Genomic DNA, 19,422 nt, shown 5'->3' with positions numbered 1-19,422 from the left:
ATACGAATGCTGTCCGATCATTTTTTCCCCAATTCTAAATCTGTGTATACAAATCATCCCTCTCTGTCTCCATACTTGAATCCCTTCTCTCTCTCTCTCTCTCTCTCTCTCTCAATGTCACCCAGGAAGTCATATGGCTTGAGATCAAACCTTCGACTCTTGAAACCAAATGTAAGCTCTTTAGCAATGTGCTACCGTAACTCTATAGGTTTGTTGTTACAACCAGTGTCTTTTAGATTTTATTCGGGGGGGGGGGAGGAAGAGATTCTCCGGCGACATAATATTCTCACTTTTTATTAGTGCATTACTATACATTTGATCAAAAAATACGTATGTATGAAGCTCAAGAGAGGGGGAATTACACCCTCCTGTCCTGCCCAAATGACGCCCCTGAAACATTTGCTTGCACTTACTGAAAAGAAATTAAATGAATCATTGAATAAAACTCGTTTCTGTCCGTAGATATTTTAGAGCTCTTGGCAATTTCCATAGATTTCGTAGGGAGCATCTTACCAGCTTGCACTCTTTAAAGAAAGAAAAGAATGAAACTAAAGATATTTATGAAGCTCTGGGCAGGGGCGGATCCAGGACGGACTTCTGGGGGGGGCGGTCGGCGGTAATACTGCTACTTTTAAGAGCTCCAAACTTGTTATGGATGGGTTTATTTATATATAAAATAAGAAAGTTTCCTCTTGTGGGGGGGGGCGATCGCCCCGATCGCCCCCCTCTGGATCCGCCCCTGGCTCTGGGAAGATTGTGTGACTTTCCTTTAATTTAGGCTCTTAAAAATATTTCAGAACAAACGAATGGAAAAGACTGTTTTAAAGCTATAACGTTGTAAACTTGATTCCTGTTTCTTTTTCAGCTGAATGGAAAGAGTGTACTACGTCACACACACTGCTTTAGACAAGGAGAGGTGGAGGACGGGGAGGAGTTGGAATAAATACTAGAAGCAACTAATCGATTGATACATGTATTGCGGAAATGCATAAGAAAACTGGGCAAGAGTTTGTTATTCATTTGGACTTAGAATTTTTGTAACAAATTTTATGCCGCGGACTGTACCACTTGTAATTATCTGTACAAAAGAGAAGCTTAAAGGTGTCGTATGATCAAGTAAATCCGAAAGAAAAGTACGCGGTCCTAAACGATTCAAATAAACAAGTGATTCCAAACCTGGGAAAGGGAAAGGGGTGAAAAGCGAGCAAGGGAACGCAAGCTACTGATAATTAAAATACATTCGTACCTAATTAGAAATATTGCAAAGATTGTAGCAAAGAAGTATTAAATAAAGTACAAATACAAAATAACTATTTGGTAAATTTGTGGTTCCCCTAAGATCAAAACTGGTAATACAGCATATATATAAAATACAGTATTACATTAGTAAAATAGTACGCAGAGCTTTTCTCGAAAATAGATGTAAATTGGTAAGAATTATTATTGAAGATTTCAGAATTTAGTACTGCATTTCAAATTTAAAAACATGTCAAATCAACAAACTACAACGATAAGATGGCTGGTAAATAAGGTTATTATCGTGAAGCACTAAAGTTAACAAATCAAGTGATATACATAAAATCTCTTGAAGCAAGGGCATAAATTACCCATTTTTGCTTCTTCAAAAACTTCAATGAGTACGAAGACGGTATAGCTATGTTGGGTTTATGTAGACAGACAGACAGACATTGTCGGGTTTAAGTGTTTGAAGTGCCGGGCTTTCGCCCTTGCCTTCCATGTGAATTGTGTTTGGCTTGACTTTTGTGTTCTGCGTTTTTTCATTGTAGGGCTGCAACTGTCGCAGGCCCTATGAGGGGTTTATGTTAGTCAGTCAGTCAGTCATTGTCGTGGCTGTTGTTGAGTGGTGAAGTGACGGGCTTGAGCCCTTGCCTTCCATGTTTGTTGCGGCGTGGCTTGTTTTGAGTGGCGTAACTGTTCTTCGGGGCCGCAACTGTCGCTGGCTCCGTGCTGGTCATCTGGGGTGTTCAGGGGCGAGGCATCCTGTACAAATGTCTTCCTGGTTCTTTGGTGGCGATGTTCTCAATGTGTGGGTATGCAGAACTTCTGACCTGGCGCCAGAAGGAAGCTGATTGTTGTTGTCTGACCTCATTCAGCGTCGCCAAGTTGAGATCTTCATGAAGTTGAGCCACTCTGGTGTCCCACGAGTGTCCTGTGATTGCTCTCGCAGTTTTGTTCTGAACCACTTGCAGCTGGCGGAGATGTGTGTGTGGTACGTGGCCCCAAGCTTGGTGGGCGTACAGCAGTACCGATCTGATGCACATCTTGTAGACGTGAAGCTTGGTTTCATGGGTGAGTTGGGGGCTCAGGAAGAGCGGAAGGAGGGCTCGGAAGCGTTGTGTCGCCTTCTTCGCTGTCGTGGAGAGGTGGGGGATGAAGGAAAGTTTCTTGTCGAGAATGACACCGAGGTACTTTGCTTGGGGACTGAGTGGGAGATTAGTTCCTTGTAGGGAGAGATGGATGGGGCTCTGCTTCCTGTTTTTTGTAAAGTCCACCAGGGTGGTCTTGTTGGGATTTATCTTAATGCGCCAATTCCGTGTCCAGTTTTCCAACATGTGTATGTGTCGCTGCAAATAGACTTCTGCATACCGGTGATTTAGATGGCTGGCAAACAGTGCGGTGTCATCGGCATATGTGGCAGTGGTGGTGTTGACGGTCTGAGGGATGTCGCTGGTATATACGTTGTAGAGAATGGGGGAGAGGCAGGAACCCTGCGGAACTCCCGCCCGAATGCTTCTTGACGTGGTGGTATGGCCTGCATGGTGTACATGGAAACTCCTGTTTTGCAGATAGTTGTGTAACAGTTTCACGAGGTAGGTTGGGAAACTCGCTTGCATGAGTTTATGAATGAGACCTTCGTGCCACACTTTGTCAAAGGCCTTTTCTATGTCCAAGAAAAGGCCTAAAGTGTGCCCACGTTCGTTAAATCTGAAAGTGATGTCATCTGCCACTCGCACTAGTTGGACTGTCGTGCCGTGTCCTGGTCGAAAACCAAATTGATGCGGCGGGAGGATGTCCTGGGTCGTGATATGCTGCTGCAGGCGTCGTTGGATGACCCTTTCCACAAGTTTGCTGAGGTGAGATAACAAACTGATAGGGCGGTGGTGTTTGAGTTCTGATCTGTTCCCCAGCGTCTTAGGGATGAGTATGACTCGTGCGTCCTTCCAGGCTGGGGGGAAGTGGCCTGTGTTGAAGATGGCGTTGATCAAGCGGCAAAGGAGCACTATGACTTTCCTTGGTGCGTGTTTGAGCGCTTGGGGTGGGATACGATCCGGTCCAGCGGCACGGTGGGTCGGGAGATGCTTTACAATTTGTTCCACTTCTCTTGGACGTACCAGTGGGGGGTGGTTCATCAGTTGAAGGTGATTGGCAGTGTGGATGGAGTGCTGAACTGCCACCAGCGTCTCGGCGTCAGGTTGTATATCATTCGGTTGAAAAGCACCTTCCAGGTAGTCCGCAAAGAGGGTGGCTTGCTCTTCCGGTTTGTATACCAATCCTTGTGGACCTCGGAGGGGTTGCGCACGTGGTGGGCCAGTTGGTCGGGCAAGTGTTCTGACTAGTCGCCAAAAGTCGCGTGAAGGGGTGTCCATCTCCTGGAGGGTGTTATTCCACTTGACACCCCTAAAACACACTAACTCGCCCACTCCAATATTTCGTAAGCAGGTGTTTTAGCTTCTTATTTAACGATTACTAATACTACTAGGTACAAATATTTTAATTGAACGATTCTAATGAAAAGTTTATTAGAAACACTTTTTTGATAACGTTAGTAAAACAGCCTTCACTTAGACAACTTTCTGAAAAAAACTACAAGGAAAGAGTTATTCTGCCATCTAGCGACAACTTTTGAACAAAATGAAAACTCATAAAATTAGATCAATTTTAATCTAGAATATTGTTTAGTAGGTATGTAAAATTAGCCTTCAATAGATGCAGGGGTGCCCACAAGGGGGGGGCTATGACGCAAACTGCGTCATTGAAATATTTGGGGGGGGGGTAAAAATCTATATAAATATGTTTGAAAGGGTGTAAAAATTAATCGAAAAGATTTTTTTTCATGGAAGAACACCTACGGATAGGCAATTGAGGGGGGGGTGCGTCATGGACATGAGGGGGGTGGGCACCACTGAATAGATGTAGTGCCACCCATCACGAGTTATGAAATATTTTAAAACAAGATTGGTTCTGTAAATTCCAGCTTTATTCTGGAATGAAATGTGAAGAATTTCTCCCTCCAAAACATTAACTTTGTATTTCATATATTTTTTTCGTTCAATGTTCATTTTTCCAGATATTTTGTAGGTTCAAGTTAGAAAGCACTTTAATTTTATGTTAAAGTTAAATACAGTAAAACCTGTCAACTTGGCCATCTCTCTAAGTTGGACACCTGCTTATCTTGGCCTGGTTCGTCTTGAACCTGCATTTTCCCATAAGACATTCGTTACTTATTACTTTGCAAGTTGGCCACCTGTCTATCTTGGAAGTTGGCCGCATTGAAGCAATGTTTATCGTATGTTGATAATGATAAATTTACCTGCGTATTTTGGCCACGCGAATAGGTTTTGTTACTTTTCTTCCCGTATGAGAGCCAAATCTTCTGTATTTGTTACTAGAGACAGAGAAGCATAGATTCCCACGATTTGTTCTTGGAGGTCAATGGCCACAATACTACCCTAACAAAGGGGTGGTGAAGGAAGATGCGAATATGAAAAAGCGCGTACAGGAATTCAGGAAATGGTTGTACGTATTTGTTTGCCCTGTCTGTTTTGGTAAAACCATTAGCTATATGGGCTCCTTTCATCAGTGGGGAGCTTTAGTAATTCCCAAAAATTCTCAAGGTTAAAGCTAACCATCTCAATTGTCATTTATTGGCACGTGACTGCTTGTCGAAAGGTGGCAGAGGTTTTGAGATATGAATTCCCTCGCTCCAAGGGAAACACTTGTAGCTCATTAAGAAGAGGTAGTTACTATAAAATTAGAATGTTCATATCTGCAAAAAAGAATAAAAGACAAACGTCTAGAATGAACCACAATGAATAAATTTGTTATAAATAACTGATTTGCTACTTTTCGAAAGGTATCTACAGAAAATATTTGTCACTGCCGAAAAAATCATATATAAACTGCATATAATTATCGAATTTATAATATTGCTTTTCTTGTTTTCAATCTGAATAACTCAGTTTGCTACAATAGCAATTTCAATAAACTGCGTACATATGTTTCGATTTTATAGTTGTTTGTGTGATTGTGTTTCCCAATGAATAATTCAGTGTACCAGACGTTTTCAGGAAGAAAAAAGTACATATATTAAATATTCTGTAGTATTTTTTTTCTAGTACTGTATATTGTTATGATTACTCAATATACATTATTTAAAAGTAGCTATCGTGGTATTGCTTATTAAAATTTTACAATCAAATAATACTAGAAATTCTATTTTAAAAATACATCAATCACACTTATTTTCTGTAAGTTGGCCACCTGTCTAAGTTGGCCACTTTTCAATGGAACGGATGGTGGCCAACATAGACAGGTTTCACTGTACTTACATTAACTGGGTTTATAAAAATGACAATTTTCTTACAGTACCATAGGACCCTTTTCTGCGGTTTCATTTGTAATGAAAAATACAGTGTCTTATACTGGTTTGATGACTTGGGCTACCACTAACCCAGCGTTTTTCAACCTTTTTCAGCTTGCGGCACACTACGGGTGTAACTTGAATTCTCGCGGCACACTTATAAATATTATTGTTATTATTATTTGCAAATATAAAATACCATGGGTTTTTTTTTCTGTGATTACTGATCTCCTTCTCACAGAGATAGAAGCTTGATCACTGTTTTCCCCTATGCTAATTCATTATGCTTATTTTTTATTCTAATTTTAAAATAGAAAACAATTGCAATGAAATGTAGGACTTAGATGGTTAAAAATACCCTTTCTTTTTCGAAAACTGTATCCAACCTTTCACTAAGAACGCAGATCACTAAATAACGAACGAACAAACAAATATCTTGTACTTTTAACTTTGCTGTTTTAACCAAAACCGGTGTATATTATTACAATTACACAGCTTGCGATGCGTCGAAGTCAAAGCTGTTGAACAAAGTGTTATTCTGTCATTCACGTGCGAATGAGTTTTCTACGAACGTTCACGCGTACAGTACAAGTGCTTCCATTTCAGGTGTTAGTATGACTCTCAATTGAAACGTAACACAGCAGCTAACCGTGGAAATGTGTACGAGCCGAAATACTGTCTGCTACACAGTAATAGATGTAGAATAATATATTACAATTACAGTAATTTTTTACATGGTAGAAATTCATAGTAATGTGAAATACAAAAATATATATTTTTCCCTATGTCTTGCAATTTGGTTGCTATAAAATTAATAATTTTGTTTCGATTTCCTCGAGGTACACCAGTTGTTACTATAAAACGTTAATATTATATTATAGAAGGCAAAAAATACTATTTTTATTCTAACATTAGCACTTGCACTACAGCTGATACAAAACGAGCGAGCGAAGAACAAAAGAAAAACAAAAGAAGAACAAAACTCGGTACAAATGTTGCCATAACAAACCCAACATCCTCCCACCTTGAGTTACGTTGAGGGGACTAGTAACTCAACCACAACAAACATTATTTATTTTTAAGTATATACAAAAGATCTAATCTGGTAGGAGGTTTCACTTTTCTACCAGTTCGAGTTGTAACAGTTTGAAGTTTTGTTTCACACTCAGTCTTTGTGTTTTTATCACTCACTCCGTCCATTTGTTCATCACTAGGATACACTGCTGGTTCTTTCAACACCTGTGGTGTCTCATTTGAATGAACTTCCAGGGGAAAAACTCGTTGCACTGGTCTCATCATCAATCCGGTACGTGTCTTCAAGCGCACAAGTCGTACTTCACCGTCACGTCCAGGTAATATTTCCACAACTCTTGCTAAAGGCCATTCTAAACGTTTCAAGTTCTCGTTTTCTACAAGTACAACATCCCCTATTTTTATTTCACTATGGCCTCTTCTAGATTTCCAATGCTGCACTAACTGTCCCAAATATTCACTGCGAAATCTACTGCGTAACTGCTCCCTGAGTTTATGACAATATCTCAACCGTTTTTGTAGGTTAACGGATTCCAAGTTGTCGAGATCCGGTACTCCTACTTCTCTAACTTGCTGCAGAAACATAGCTGGAGTTAAAGCTAATAAATCCGAACTATCATCAGACACATAAGTTAACGGTCGACCATTCATGACAGCTTCACAGTCACACAACACTGTAATGAATTCTTCATAATTTAGAGAAGCCTTCCCAAGTATTCTCCTTAACAGTCCTTTCATTAATCGAATTAAACGCTCCCACCATCCACCCCACCAACCAGCACTGGGTGGATTGAATTTCCACTTGATGCGTTTCACACCTGCAAAAGACGTTATACATTTCCAATCCAGTCTGCCCAATAAATTTTCTGTGCCAACAAAATTCGTGCCATTGTCACTGTAAATGACCGAAGGACGGCCTCGACGCGCTATAAATCTTCTAAGGGCTTGAAGAAAGTCACTCGTTGATAATCCGGAAACAAGCTCCAAATGCACTGCTCTATATACTGCACAGGTAAATATACAAATCCAAGCTTTTCCTCCATCTCGTAGTCTAACTGGTCCGGTAAAGTCCACTCCCGTTACTTCAAACACTGCTGCATCTCTGATTCTATCTTCGGGTAGAGCTGCAGGGATTGGTTCCAACTTCTTGGCAGTATATCGTTTACATATGACACATTGCTTTATTATAGATCGAATAGTTTTTCTTCCTTTGAGTATCCAAAACTGTTCCCTAAGAAGACTCAACAAACCTTGAACACCAACGTGACAAGCTTCCACATGTTTATCGTACACTAACATTTTTACTACTGGATGTGTGCTTGGCAACACAACTGGATAACGGAAGGTTTCAACATCTGAAAGTTCTGTAATTTTGGTTTTTATTCTGATGAGTTTGTCATTGTCTTCGAACGGACACAAAGATTTCAAATTCTTGTCGCCAACACCCTCAAAGGAATCTGTTTGAACAAGTCTAATAACTGTCTTCTCTGCTGACAACAATTCTTCAACAGACAACTCGTTGCTTCTTCTTTGCTTAGAACGACAATTATGAATAAATCTTTTCATCCAACCTATTATGCGAACTAATTTTTCGTATTTGGAAGGATACCGATAATACCAGTCACTGTCCTCCTTTCCAACATTAAGCATAACTGATGAGACCGTCTTTTTCTTTTCCTGCGTAATGATTTCTTCTTTGTACTCATACTTCTGTTCTGGCCATTCCTCCTTGGGTCGTCGCAGCCACGAAGGACCTTCCCACCATTTTGACTCAAGCAGTTGTTCTGAAGTACATCCTCTCGATGGTAAATCCGCCGGATTCATGGTTCCTGGTACGTAATGCCAAGTTTCCTTTTCACTTAATTTTCGGATTTCTTGCACTCGATTCCAAACAAAAGTATTCCATTGCTCATCTCGTATAATCCATGCAAGAACTGTTGTAGAATCTGTCCAATAATAAATCTGTATACCTTCAAGATTCAAGGCCTCAATCACAGAAGTAGCTAGTCTCCCACCAATAGTAGCTGCCAATAATTCTAATCTTGCTATGGTTGATTTCTTTATAGGAGCAACTCTTGTCTTGGCTTGTACTAACTGCACATTAATGTTTTCTCTTGTAACAGTTCTAAGAAAAACTGCCGTAGCATAGGCTCTTTCACTTGCATCACAGAACACATGTAGACTACAATTTTCTGAATCTCCTTGGATACATCTAGGAAATGAAAGTTCTTTCAACAAAGGCAATTCACCTACCCACTGTAAAAATTTCTTCCTTACTGCCCCTGGTACTTCTTCGTCCCAACTTAATTCCAATCGCCAAATTTCTTGCAAAAGGATCTTTGGATACAACGTCACTGGAGAAGTAATCCCTATGGGGTCAAATATCCTATTTGCAAACGACAAAATAACCCTCTTAGTAAGAACTTCTGGTATCAACCCGTCGCAGCATTCTGGTCTTATTGCCAAAGTGTCAGATTTCGTTTCCCACTGTAGACCTAAGACTGGTACTCCGTTGTCTTGCTCCATCTCTCCAAAAGAAGTGTGCTCCCACCCTCTCAGCTCAAATCCAGCTTTCGCCATTACTTGGGTACTTTCATTAATGAAGTGATGAAGCTCCTCTTCATTCCTTAGGCTGGTAACGCAATTGTCCACATAAAAGCACTTCGAAAGCTGAGCGATGACTTCTCTGGAATATTGGCTTTTTCCTTCTCTTTGTTTTTCCATTTCTAACTTAAGATGATGTTCTATCACTGCACACAACAAAAATGGACTGCAGTTCACACCAAAAACTACACGCTTGTGACGAAATATCTTTTCGTTTCCCTCCTGGTCAACCCACAAAAATCTCAAAAAGTCACGGTCTCTTTTACAAACACTAATTTGTAAAAATGCTCTCTTGATATCGGATACAACTCCGATTCTATTTAACCTAAACTTTATCAAAATTGAGGGTATCATTTCGATCAAATTAATGCCCTTCTCTAAACACTGATTCAATGAAGGATAATTTTTCTCCCTGGCTGATGCATCGAAGACGGGACGTATTTTCGTCGTACTGCTTTCCTTGACTACATGGCGATGAGGTAAATAATGCCCTTCTCTATCCTTTTCTTCTGGTGGAACTTCTTCTATTACGCCATCATATATCCACTCATTCAACACTTGTTGATAGTCTTCGTAACGGTTTTCCTTCTTCAACTTAGCAATAAGTGTATTCAATCTTCTTTTGCACATCTCAATATTACTAGGAAGTGTAGGATGTCCTTCTATCCAAGGTAACATTACTTCGTACCTCTTCTCCTCATTAATAGCTACGGTCTTATTAAAGTAATCCATTACTGCTTGCTGAGCTTCCAATTTTGTCTTCTTTTCCGCAGGATCTGTGATACCAAGAACATCTAACCGCCATAAATCCGCTATAGATGCTTCTTTACAAAACATGGACATCGTTGCCATAGACGAGAATTTAACATCACCACGTACTTTAACTTTGCCCATTAAAACCCAACCAAGCAATGTTTCCATAGCTACCAATCCGGACTTCAACACAATTCTTTTCCCAGTAAAAAGTTTTCCTGCAATGTCAGAACCAATTAAAATTTCTATCGCGCCAGGGTTCCTGTCGTAAATTTCTACACCAAAATTTTTTAACTCCCGTATCCAAGGACCTTCAACCACTGACGTCACATTGCTACATATTGTATCTTGGTTCAGCGCTTCAAAATTGCATGCATAATCTCCTTTCAGACTATACAACCTAACTTGATAACAACTATGTTCATAAGGTGCAGAACAAATACCTCCAAAGAGTGCATGCATAACACTTTCTTTTTTAACACTTTCGTATCCCATTTCCAATGCGGTAGCTGTTCGAATGTACGATCGTTGGGAACCTGTATCTATAATTGCTCTTACCTCCCTTTCTGTCTCTTGACCCCTTACTTTTACAACTAATGTTTGCAAAAACGTTTCGGCATACACGTTATTAGTTAATGTATTTTCAATAACCGGTTTCGTTACACTTTGTTTCACTGTACCGTCATTTCCCTTGTTACCTTTTGGTCCCTTGCACATAATGTATGAATGTTGTCCCTTGCACTTGGCGCATTTTAATTTTACTCTACATCTACTGCTAACGTGCCCCGGTTTTAGACATTTGAAACAACAACCCTTCGCTTTTAACACCTTTGTTTTTTCCTCGAAAGACCAGTTACGTGCCTTCGAACACTCTTCGGTAACATGAAAATCACTACAAAAAATACATTTCTCTGGGTCACCTTTACAATTAACTAACTCTGCCGCTGTTGGAACAGTTTCTGTGGGACTACTTCGATCCTTCCTTTTCTTTATCGCACTGGAAGTATCTTTCAAATCAAAGCCTGCAACTGCAAGTGCTATTCGCTCTTCACTTTCAACTTCTTTTCTCACAAACAACATTAAATTTTCCAGTCTATTTTCCACTGTAGATTCTCCATAGTTCGTAGTTCCCCTTTGCCATGCTCGCAAAAGTTCCTCAGGTAAACACGATTCCACTAGTGGGTACAGCATTGCTGCGCATTTGTCTGTCGTCACTCCTAATGTACTTAATGCTCGTAATTGTGACTCAATTTTGTCGTACAAGGCACTGAGTTCTAATTGCTTATTACTGTTCAAATTGCTTAACACCAGTTTTAAAAGTTCCCTCACATACACTTCTACCAATGTATCTTCACGACCGAAACGTGACTTCAAACCTTCAATCACTTTCGGATAGTTTTCTTCACATAACGGGAAACTTTCAACAAATTGGCGTGCTCTTGAACCGGGTAGAGTGGCCTGAACTAAATACTGAAATTTGTCACTGTTTGCAATATTCGTGTCCGCATCGATTCGATTGAACTGACTCCAAAACGGTAACCAATTCTTTAAGTCGCCATCAAACTTCTTCAATTCAATTACCGGTAACTTAATACCCCGTTTCTTACCTTCTGTCGAAACACTGTCTGTATCACGAGTTGAATTTGATGCATGCTTATCGATCAACTCTTGAACTTTCGTACGAAGACTATAAAATGTCAGAACATACTTATCTTGTGCTTCTGTTTCCTGAACCAAATCTTCTTCTTCGAATTCTTCTTTTAATAACAGTTCAATGTATTCATTGTGTGCTTCATCAACTGCCCTGTATTTATCCTCCAATAATTCAAAGTTCACTTTAAGTTCGTCAATGTTCACATTCGCGGCATTACAACACTGCTCCACATTTTTTGCGATTTTTGTAAATACAGCTCTCGCCACTGTTCTCACTCTTTTTGCCTTCTCCATTATTTAAGTTGTTTTTCAGTCCTGTCACGGTCGCCAGATGTTACTATAAAACGTTAATATTATATTATAGAAGGCAAAAAATACTATTTTTATTCTAACATTAGCACTTGCACTACAGCTGATACAAAACGAGCGAGCGAAGAACAAAAGAAAAACAAAAGAAGAACAAAACTCGGCACAAATGTTGCCATAACAAATCCAACACCAGTGGTCTATTCGCGGCACACCGGTTGGGAAACGCTGCACTAACCTTTAGGCATATAACACCTGTATATTATCCTTATTATTATTTAATAATGATAACTCGTCCTCTTTCTAGTAATGAGTAATTGCTAGTTGGTCCTAGTTCTTTAGTAACGCCTATACCCTTCCTGCTGGTCTAATCGCTAGAACGTGTGTCTTTGATGGACGTGGTCCCTGGACGATTTTCGGTGGGAGAGGTTGAACGCATTACGATGTTTTAGATTTTATCTTAGCCTGTCGGTCTGTCTCACGTAGCCTCGTTGCTGCACAAAAACACTTCTATCAAACAAAAAAGCAAACAAATAATAGTAATTCAGAAAGAAAAAATGAAATGAAATCTAAGTTTAATGTCCCACGTTATGGCTGCTAGGCTAAAGGAGACTGTGATGGTGATGTGAAATGAATGAAATGGAGGAATGAAGAAAGTAGAAGGAAGCGGGTGAACCCCAAGAAAACCCATGCACACAGTGTTTGTCCACCACAGAGTTCACTTGGTGTGAGAGGGGTTCGAACCAGGGACCCCATGCACCAGGAGTGAACGCTTTGCCATTGAACCGTCGTGGTCTCTTGTAATATAAAGAGAACAGATGAAGCATAAGATCAAAACTTTTCATACTACATCAACCATTTCCCTGTTAAGCAAATACAATTTTATTGAGAAAATGTGCAAATATATGTAGAATTAGGATGTTTTAAGGGAGTTTCGGCCCCGTTAGACCGCCGTGGGTGGGTCACTGTGTGCGAGTTATAAAGAACGCTGAAATAGGCGATTAGCAACAAAGGACCCTCAGTCTCTAAGAGCCTTTGCAACGTAACATAAATAATGAAAGAAGCAATTATAACTGTCGACTATCAGAAAATATTCTAAATCACAAAAGTTGAATTGCCTTGACGCAAACCGCTACGGAAAGAGGTTCAAGATATCCGAGACAATTCCCAGAGACTCCCGCCCAAAATGCGTTGTCATCAAGGATCTTATAAAATAGAGGATCTGCCCTTACAACAAAATCCTGAAGCCATACGTCACAGTTTCGCCACCCCTACTCTGCCCACTCCGCCCAATAGGATCGCAATGTTTTGAGCCAACAATCATGGCGGAAACGAAAGTAGCCAATCAGATGATGGCAGAGACGAGAGTAGCCAATCAGACATGCCGATGCTCGGTTGTTTTTTGGCTTCATCGATTTAATAGGATGAAGATACATATGGGCAGATCCTCTATTTATAACATCCTTGGTTGTCATTCTCGTAAACCGACTACTCTCGAGCAGTGGTTCTCAACCTAGTTCCTATCACGAACCCCATTTTATCACATCCTCTTGGAGCAACCCGCTTATAATTTATGGTTTAATTTTTAAACAACTCTGCATCTGTTAAAAATGTTTAGTAGACCTTTTTTTTCTATTCTTAACAGTATGTATAAAAACAAAAATATGCCTATCAGAACAAAATTCAAAAGAACATTTAAAAACAGTTTTCGGTATTAGATTCTAGTTATATTAATCAATTTCACCTATCTCCGCGACCCCCAGGTTGAGAGACCCTGCTATAGGAGAACTGGTGTTACTTGCTAGCCCGTTCGTACGCTGCGGGTGGAGGTTGAAGGAAGCAGTGGCTCATACTCGTTCGAAGCCATGGACTACTACTGAACTTGTATATTGTTAATAATAATAATAATAATAATAATAATAATAATAATAATAATAATAATAATAATAATAATATGCATAACAATGAACAAAAAGTTGTTGGTGTGTTTTGTTTGAACTTTTACTTTGAGACAATTAACGTTTTTAACCGTAAATGAAATTCCATCATACATTTGCGCAGTTAACTTCTCGTGGATTGCATTCATAAAGTATTAAATATTTACCAATGTCACTTCCCTCAAGAGTCGCCTCTATTACTGACGTTGGTTGTTATTCCGTACCAGTCTTCGCAGAAATTGTGAGTATAGCAAAGTAACACAAAAGTGCAGACAGTCATTATAATTGTTATGTCCATTATCGCTACCTAATGGGGCGTTTACACTTGGTCGATTTAGTCGCACGGCTAAATCGAAGCAACTAGGCCGAATCAGATCGATGGATGTGTTCAATTGTTTCAACCGAAATTGAATGCTGCTTGTCATCTCGCTCTCCTCTGGTCGATTCGAAATCGACTGGCAAGTTTAAAGATGTCCAAGCAAAAAGTAATTGGTACAATTTGCGGTGTTATAGCAGAAGAAAATAGAATCGACCACAGAAAATAGAACGTCTTTCAATTCAGTTGCTAGTCGATTAGTCGCTTTCGATCAACAAGCGATTAAGTTGAAGTCCTGTTTACACGGTCGATTAAGTTGAAAGTGACGTCAATTCAACTGAATCGAACGCAAATCGACTATGTGTAAACGCCCCATAAATGCGAATTTTGCGTTGTGTTAACGCAGACGCTTACGGAATATGCCCGGTTATCCCACACAATATTTTTTGTTCATGAATTTGCATCACGAAATATGCATTGTGATTTTGCTATTTGGTCTTAAATCCATTAGTGTATTGATTTTAGCCTTAAAAAAAAAAAACGTTCTATAATCAATTTACATTGTAACAAAAATAAAAATTGATAATTTTCTTCGTAGCATTTCATTTTCCCGTTAGGTACTACTCACAATGCTCACCAGAGTAATAGAAATTAACACATTATCCAACCTTCAATATTGCCTGTGGGCATCATTTCGTAACGGTTGGCGCAAAATCAGCTAATTCAATTCAAAACAAATAACGCAATAAGTAATTATAACTACAATAACAAGAATCGAAAAGTGAAACACAAATTTTGCATTGCATTGACGCAAAGCGCTTCGAAATGATGCCCCGAAATTGTCAGATAACCCCAGAGTGGTTGCTATGCTATTGTTCTTAACTTCGATTTACTCGCTCTACCTACGGAAACCGATCCACAGAGAGGAAACCTGCTTCCTGCTTGGTTTCCAACCCGTGGCTCGTTAGCACACTGTTATGTGGGTAAGCAAACAGTTACACGTTTCTCTCTGCTGGCAGACGACTGCGGTATCCCAGGGGTTGCTAAATCATCAGTGTCTCCGAAAGCGATAGGCATTGCATTCTAAGCGTTAACGGCTGTCTTAGTACGTATTCACGTTTGCGAAAATATAAACTAGTACCAGGAAAAGAAGATAATAAACTGTAAACGTATTATTTTAATTTAAAAAAAAAATTAATTTATACATGTTATATTAACTTACTTTATTAATGTTGCAGGGCAACTACCGGTAGCCTCGGTTGCCCATAAAATACGCCACTGGAAGGAAGTGGAACGCATTGATAACTACGCGATGCTTCTTGCAGTTGAGTAACTAGAGGAGGTTTCCTGCTGCGTTGACAGATTGAAAATAAGTTACGGAAGTGAGACAGAGCACGTGAAAAAAGTTAGTGAATATTTCTAAATACATACATTTCGAAGAGTCTTTTACATGGGAAGAAGACACTAAAGTATAAAATTATCAATATAAATTAGTTTATATCATATTAACTTTATTTGCTAATTATCTATGCTACCACCGGTAGACCCGGTAGCCCACAAAATATGGCACTGGCAAAATAGCTATGATTGAAAAGCTTAATTAGTGTCTTTATTCAAAAGAACAATTTTGTATTGGAGTAAAAATATAAATTTCAATAATCAAAACAATTATCTTTCCTTTCCAACAATCAGAATAAAATATTTGTTTTTTGATATTTTTCATAGGCCTAATATAATTTCCCAAAGTACAATTGCATGCATTCCAACAGGAGATACAATTATGAATGGACATGTGTAGAAGTAGAGTTTGGGGGTTTCCAATAGGGCAACTGCCCCAGGCCCCGCGTTCTGAGCATCTTTCGTCCAAGAAGTAGATACAAAAGCACATCACACACGCATACACACAGGAACTAAAGTCAAGCAGCTGAGGAAGATGCTTACTGCTTTATCGGCTTTACAAGTAGAATGTCGGCGCTCGACGATTTTTACCAGTACTCTGGCCCCGGGGGGTCATTATTGCCACTAGGTCCCGCGCGCACCTAACGCCCCCTCTGGGCATATGCAAGTATACACAACTTGAAGTGGACCTACAGCTTAACGTAATCCCATTTCTTTGAACTTTATCGGAACAAACGGTCAGAAATATATTCCACAGATCCATTGTGTAAATATAGTAAAATTCCACTGTAACCATGTAAAAATGTGTGTTTTATAACGTTTTTTTTTTTTTTTTTCATTTTCTGTGATACCACCAACTTAGGTTTTATTGTAGCTACAATTTTTACCTACAAATTTTGGAAGTCAAGCGTATACTACAATCAGTGGCGTATTTACGATTTTGTTTCGGGGGTCTTTGCTAACTTTATTCCTCGAAATGTGAAAATTCGACAAGATATTTCATTTATTTTAATATAGTAAATAAAATTTCGGAGGCCCCGTCTTAAATACGTCACTGACTACAATCATTGTTAATTTTATCCACTTACGTAGATAAACCACAATCTAGCTAAAAACACATTTAATTGAAGCTATGAAGTTCACTTCCTGCTTATTTGGAAGAGATTTTAGGTTCTATTTCTGGAGTGAAAAATCACAAAATATAATTGCCCTGATAGTGCAGTAAATTAAGACCACGATTGATTTCGTTTCCCTGGATTCAAATATGACAAGAAAACAATCAAAACATCAAGCACACCGCAATTAAATTTCTTGTGTTTGGTCTTTACCTTTGAGTGCAGAGAAAAGCCAAATTCTTCAGCCACCTTTGATAGTTCATCATCATCTCCGATAAATTCCATTACATAATAATCGCAATGCACTAATGTCGAATAAATCCACAAAAAAGTAAATATAGATACAAACATTCTTCATATTTTCCTTTTAGAGGATTAATTATACTTTACGAAACGAAAGTGTATCAGCAGAAAGACTAAATGTAAAAGAGGAAAAACAACTTCCTTCACATTCCAAAGCAGGAAGTAGGTTTTACCTTCTAAGATAACTGTTATCGTTTTTTTACGTAACTGCTTAAATAGTGAAATTTGCAAGCTTTAAGAGTTGGTTTAGATTTATTTTATCCTACTGAGCTACGCATTCATTAAATGTATGTACTGGGAATATTATTATTATTATTATTATTATTATTATTATTATTATTATTATTATTATTATTATTATTATTATTATTATTATTATTATTATTATTAATAATAATAATAATAATAATAATAATAATAATAATAATAATAATAATAATAATAATGTTTTACTTCTGCCAAGCACCCAACTTATCATTAAATCGCCTACTGTTCTTTAGGTATCGGTATGGGTTTCTTAAATACAGTAATTCCGGATTGTCCGGCGTAATGTGGCGGAAGGCAGGTACGTAGCCAGCATTTCGTGAAGGGGGGTAGTCCATGACATGAAATACTGTGATCATCACACCAGGGGCTCGATCATTCTAAACAATTTTACTCAAACATATATTGGTTCGTTTATCCAGGATTTCGTAACGGGGGAGGGGGGGTGACATGACATTCTGAAGGCCCAGGAGCTCGATCAATCTAAACTACTTTACTATCAACATATATTGGTTTGTGAGGATATGTTGGTTAGTATGTTAATAAACTATGAAGAAATCTCGAGTAAAATTTAAAAAAAAAAGTATTGAAAAAGATTATATAATATTTACATCCTTCCTCTGTTCATTCAAATATAACAATTTTCTTCGCAACTATTATGAAAAGTACATATTCACTATTATAAAAAGTACATACTCAATAATGTCTTGTAAAATATTTTGCAATATCTGCGTTCCTTTTTCTGTTGAATCAAATGTTAACAGAACTTTCATTCCACATATATATTTTTGTTTTTATTATTCCGTCAACTACTATCTGTTTCAAATGACAGGTTAAAGGAACAGTAGAAAATTGTTTTTGAAATAACATGTTCGATATTGCAAGCATGTGATGACGAATGTCCACGCTGTTACACAACGGCACTATGCTTCGGAAGTTTGAAATCTCCCTGACTAGTAGCAGAAATTCTGAGAATTCCGCAACTTTTCTAGAAATTTCAAATTCCCTGACTCTTCCAGGAAATATCGCTCACCTCGCAACCATGTATTGCAAGTAATACAAATTTCCTCAGAAGAAAGAGTAATCAAAAGCTTCCTGTAGTTTATTTTTAACGCTGATCCTTCTTTTTCTCATTTCATTTTGTTTCATCCTTATTTATTTTTTTTTATTTCTGGTCTCGAAGGGGAGCCGGACACCCCCCTTGGCTATGTGCCTGCGGAAGGGCAGGCCGGATAACAAAAAAGCTGGATATGCCGGAGTTCTATAGTTACTCACGTCTTGCCTCACTCATACCACTAAAAATACATTCTTCATAGCAAAACTCATACTTATTCAAATCTAACGATCTTTAGGTCTAGGACTTTATAAATGTTTATGTCTTGTACTACACGCTTCAAAATTTTTAGTGTATTATACTGTACGTTTTAAAAAATTATTACAGAAAAAGAAATTAATGAAAATAATGTACACCTATACATTTTGAGATAAATTTTATTACGTCTAACTTAATTGCAGGAAATAAAATGATGCACGCTGTATATACATACGAGGGTCATCCAGAAAGTGAAACCTTTTAGTTATACAAAATGAAAAATAATATTTATTGAAAAACAACTCTGTTACATATCTGAAGCTCTTTTCACTTTTCTACATAATGGGAATCACTAAATTCACTTAAACATTTGTCGTGTCTGTTCATGAGCTTCAGCATTCTCATGTTGTACTCTTCTGCCGCGATCACTGCATTTAAGCAAAAGACCACTCGCGCATTGATCAGATTGTGACTGGAGGTGAGATCTGGGTGTGTCACATCATCCCAGACAGGGATGAATTCAGAGAGTAGCCCGGGGAGGAATGTCCCCCCGAAGAAAATTCATTCCCCCCCGGAGAAACTCCCAAAATTTCAGTCACAAATGTAGAAATTACTTCACCCAATTATTATTTTTTTTTTTTTTCGTGCACGTGCAGACGAAATCCGATCTCTCAGTATACATATATCTATGACGCAGACCCATTCTATATAAATATGAAACATGTAACATCTAAGATAGAATACCAAAATAGTCAATAAAACCTGTATTTCTTAACGCTATGAGCGAGTTTGACAGAACATGAAATTGTCAACTGTTGAAGAAGGGA

At 38.5% G+C, this 19,422-nt stretch overlaps 1 protein-coding gene across 1 annotated transcript in view; it reads right to left on the bottom strand.

The window, feature by feature from the left end:
- Positions 1-17,114, bottom strand: part of LOC145668214 (neuroendocrine convertase 1-like) — a 165,049-nt gene extending 147,935 nt beyond the window's left edge. The window contains exon 1 of the mRNA XM_081735868.1: positions 16,930-17,114. Within this exon, the coding sequence (XP_081591994.1) occupies positions 16,930-17,067 (138 nt within the window). The 5' untranslated portion in view covers positions 17,068-17,114. The remainder of the gene's footprint in view (positions 1-16,929) is intronic.
- Positions 17,115-19,422: the final 2,308 nt, after the last annotated feature.

Source organism: Thermobia domestica, chromosome 1, assembly GCF_964235325.1.
Source record: "Thermobia domestica chromosome 1, izTheDome1.hap1.1, whole genome shotgun sequence".
Taxonomy (NCBI): domain Eukaryota; kingdom Metazoa; phylum Arthropoda; class Insecta; order Zygentoma; family Lepismatidae; genus Thermobia; species Thermobia domestica.
This window is presented reverse-complemented; position numbering and strand designations above follow the sequence as displayed.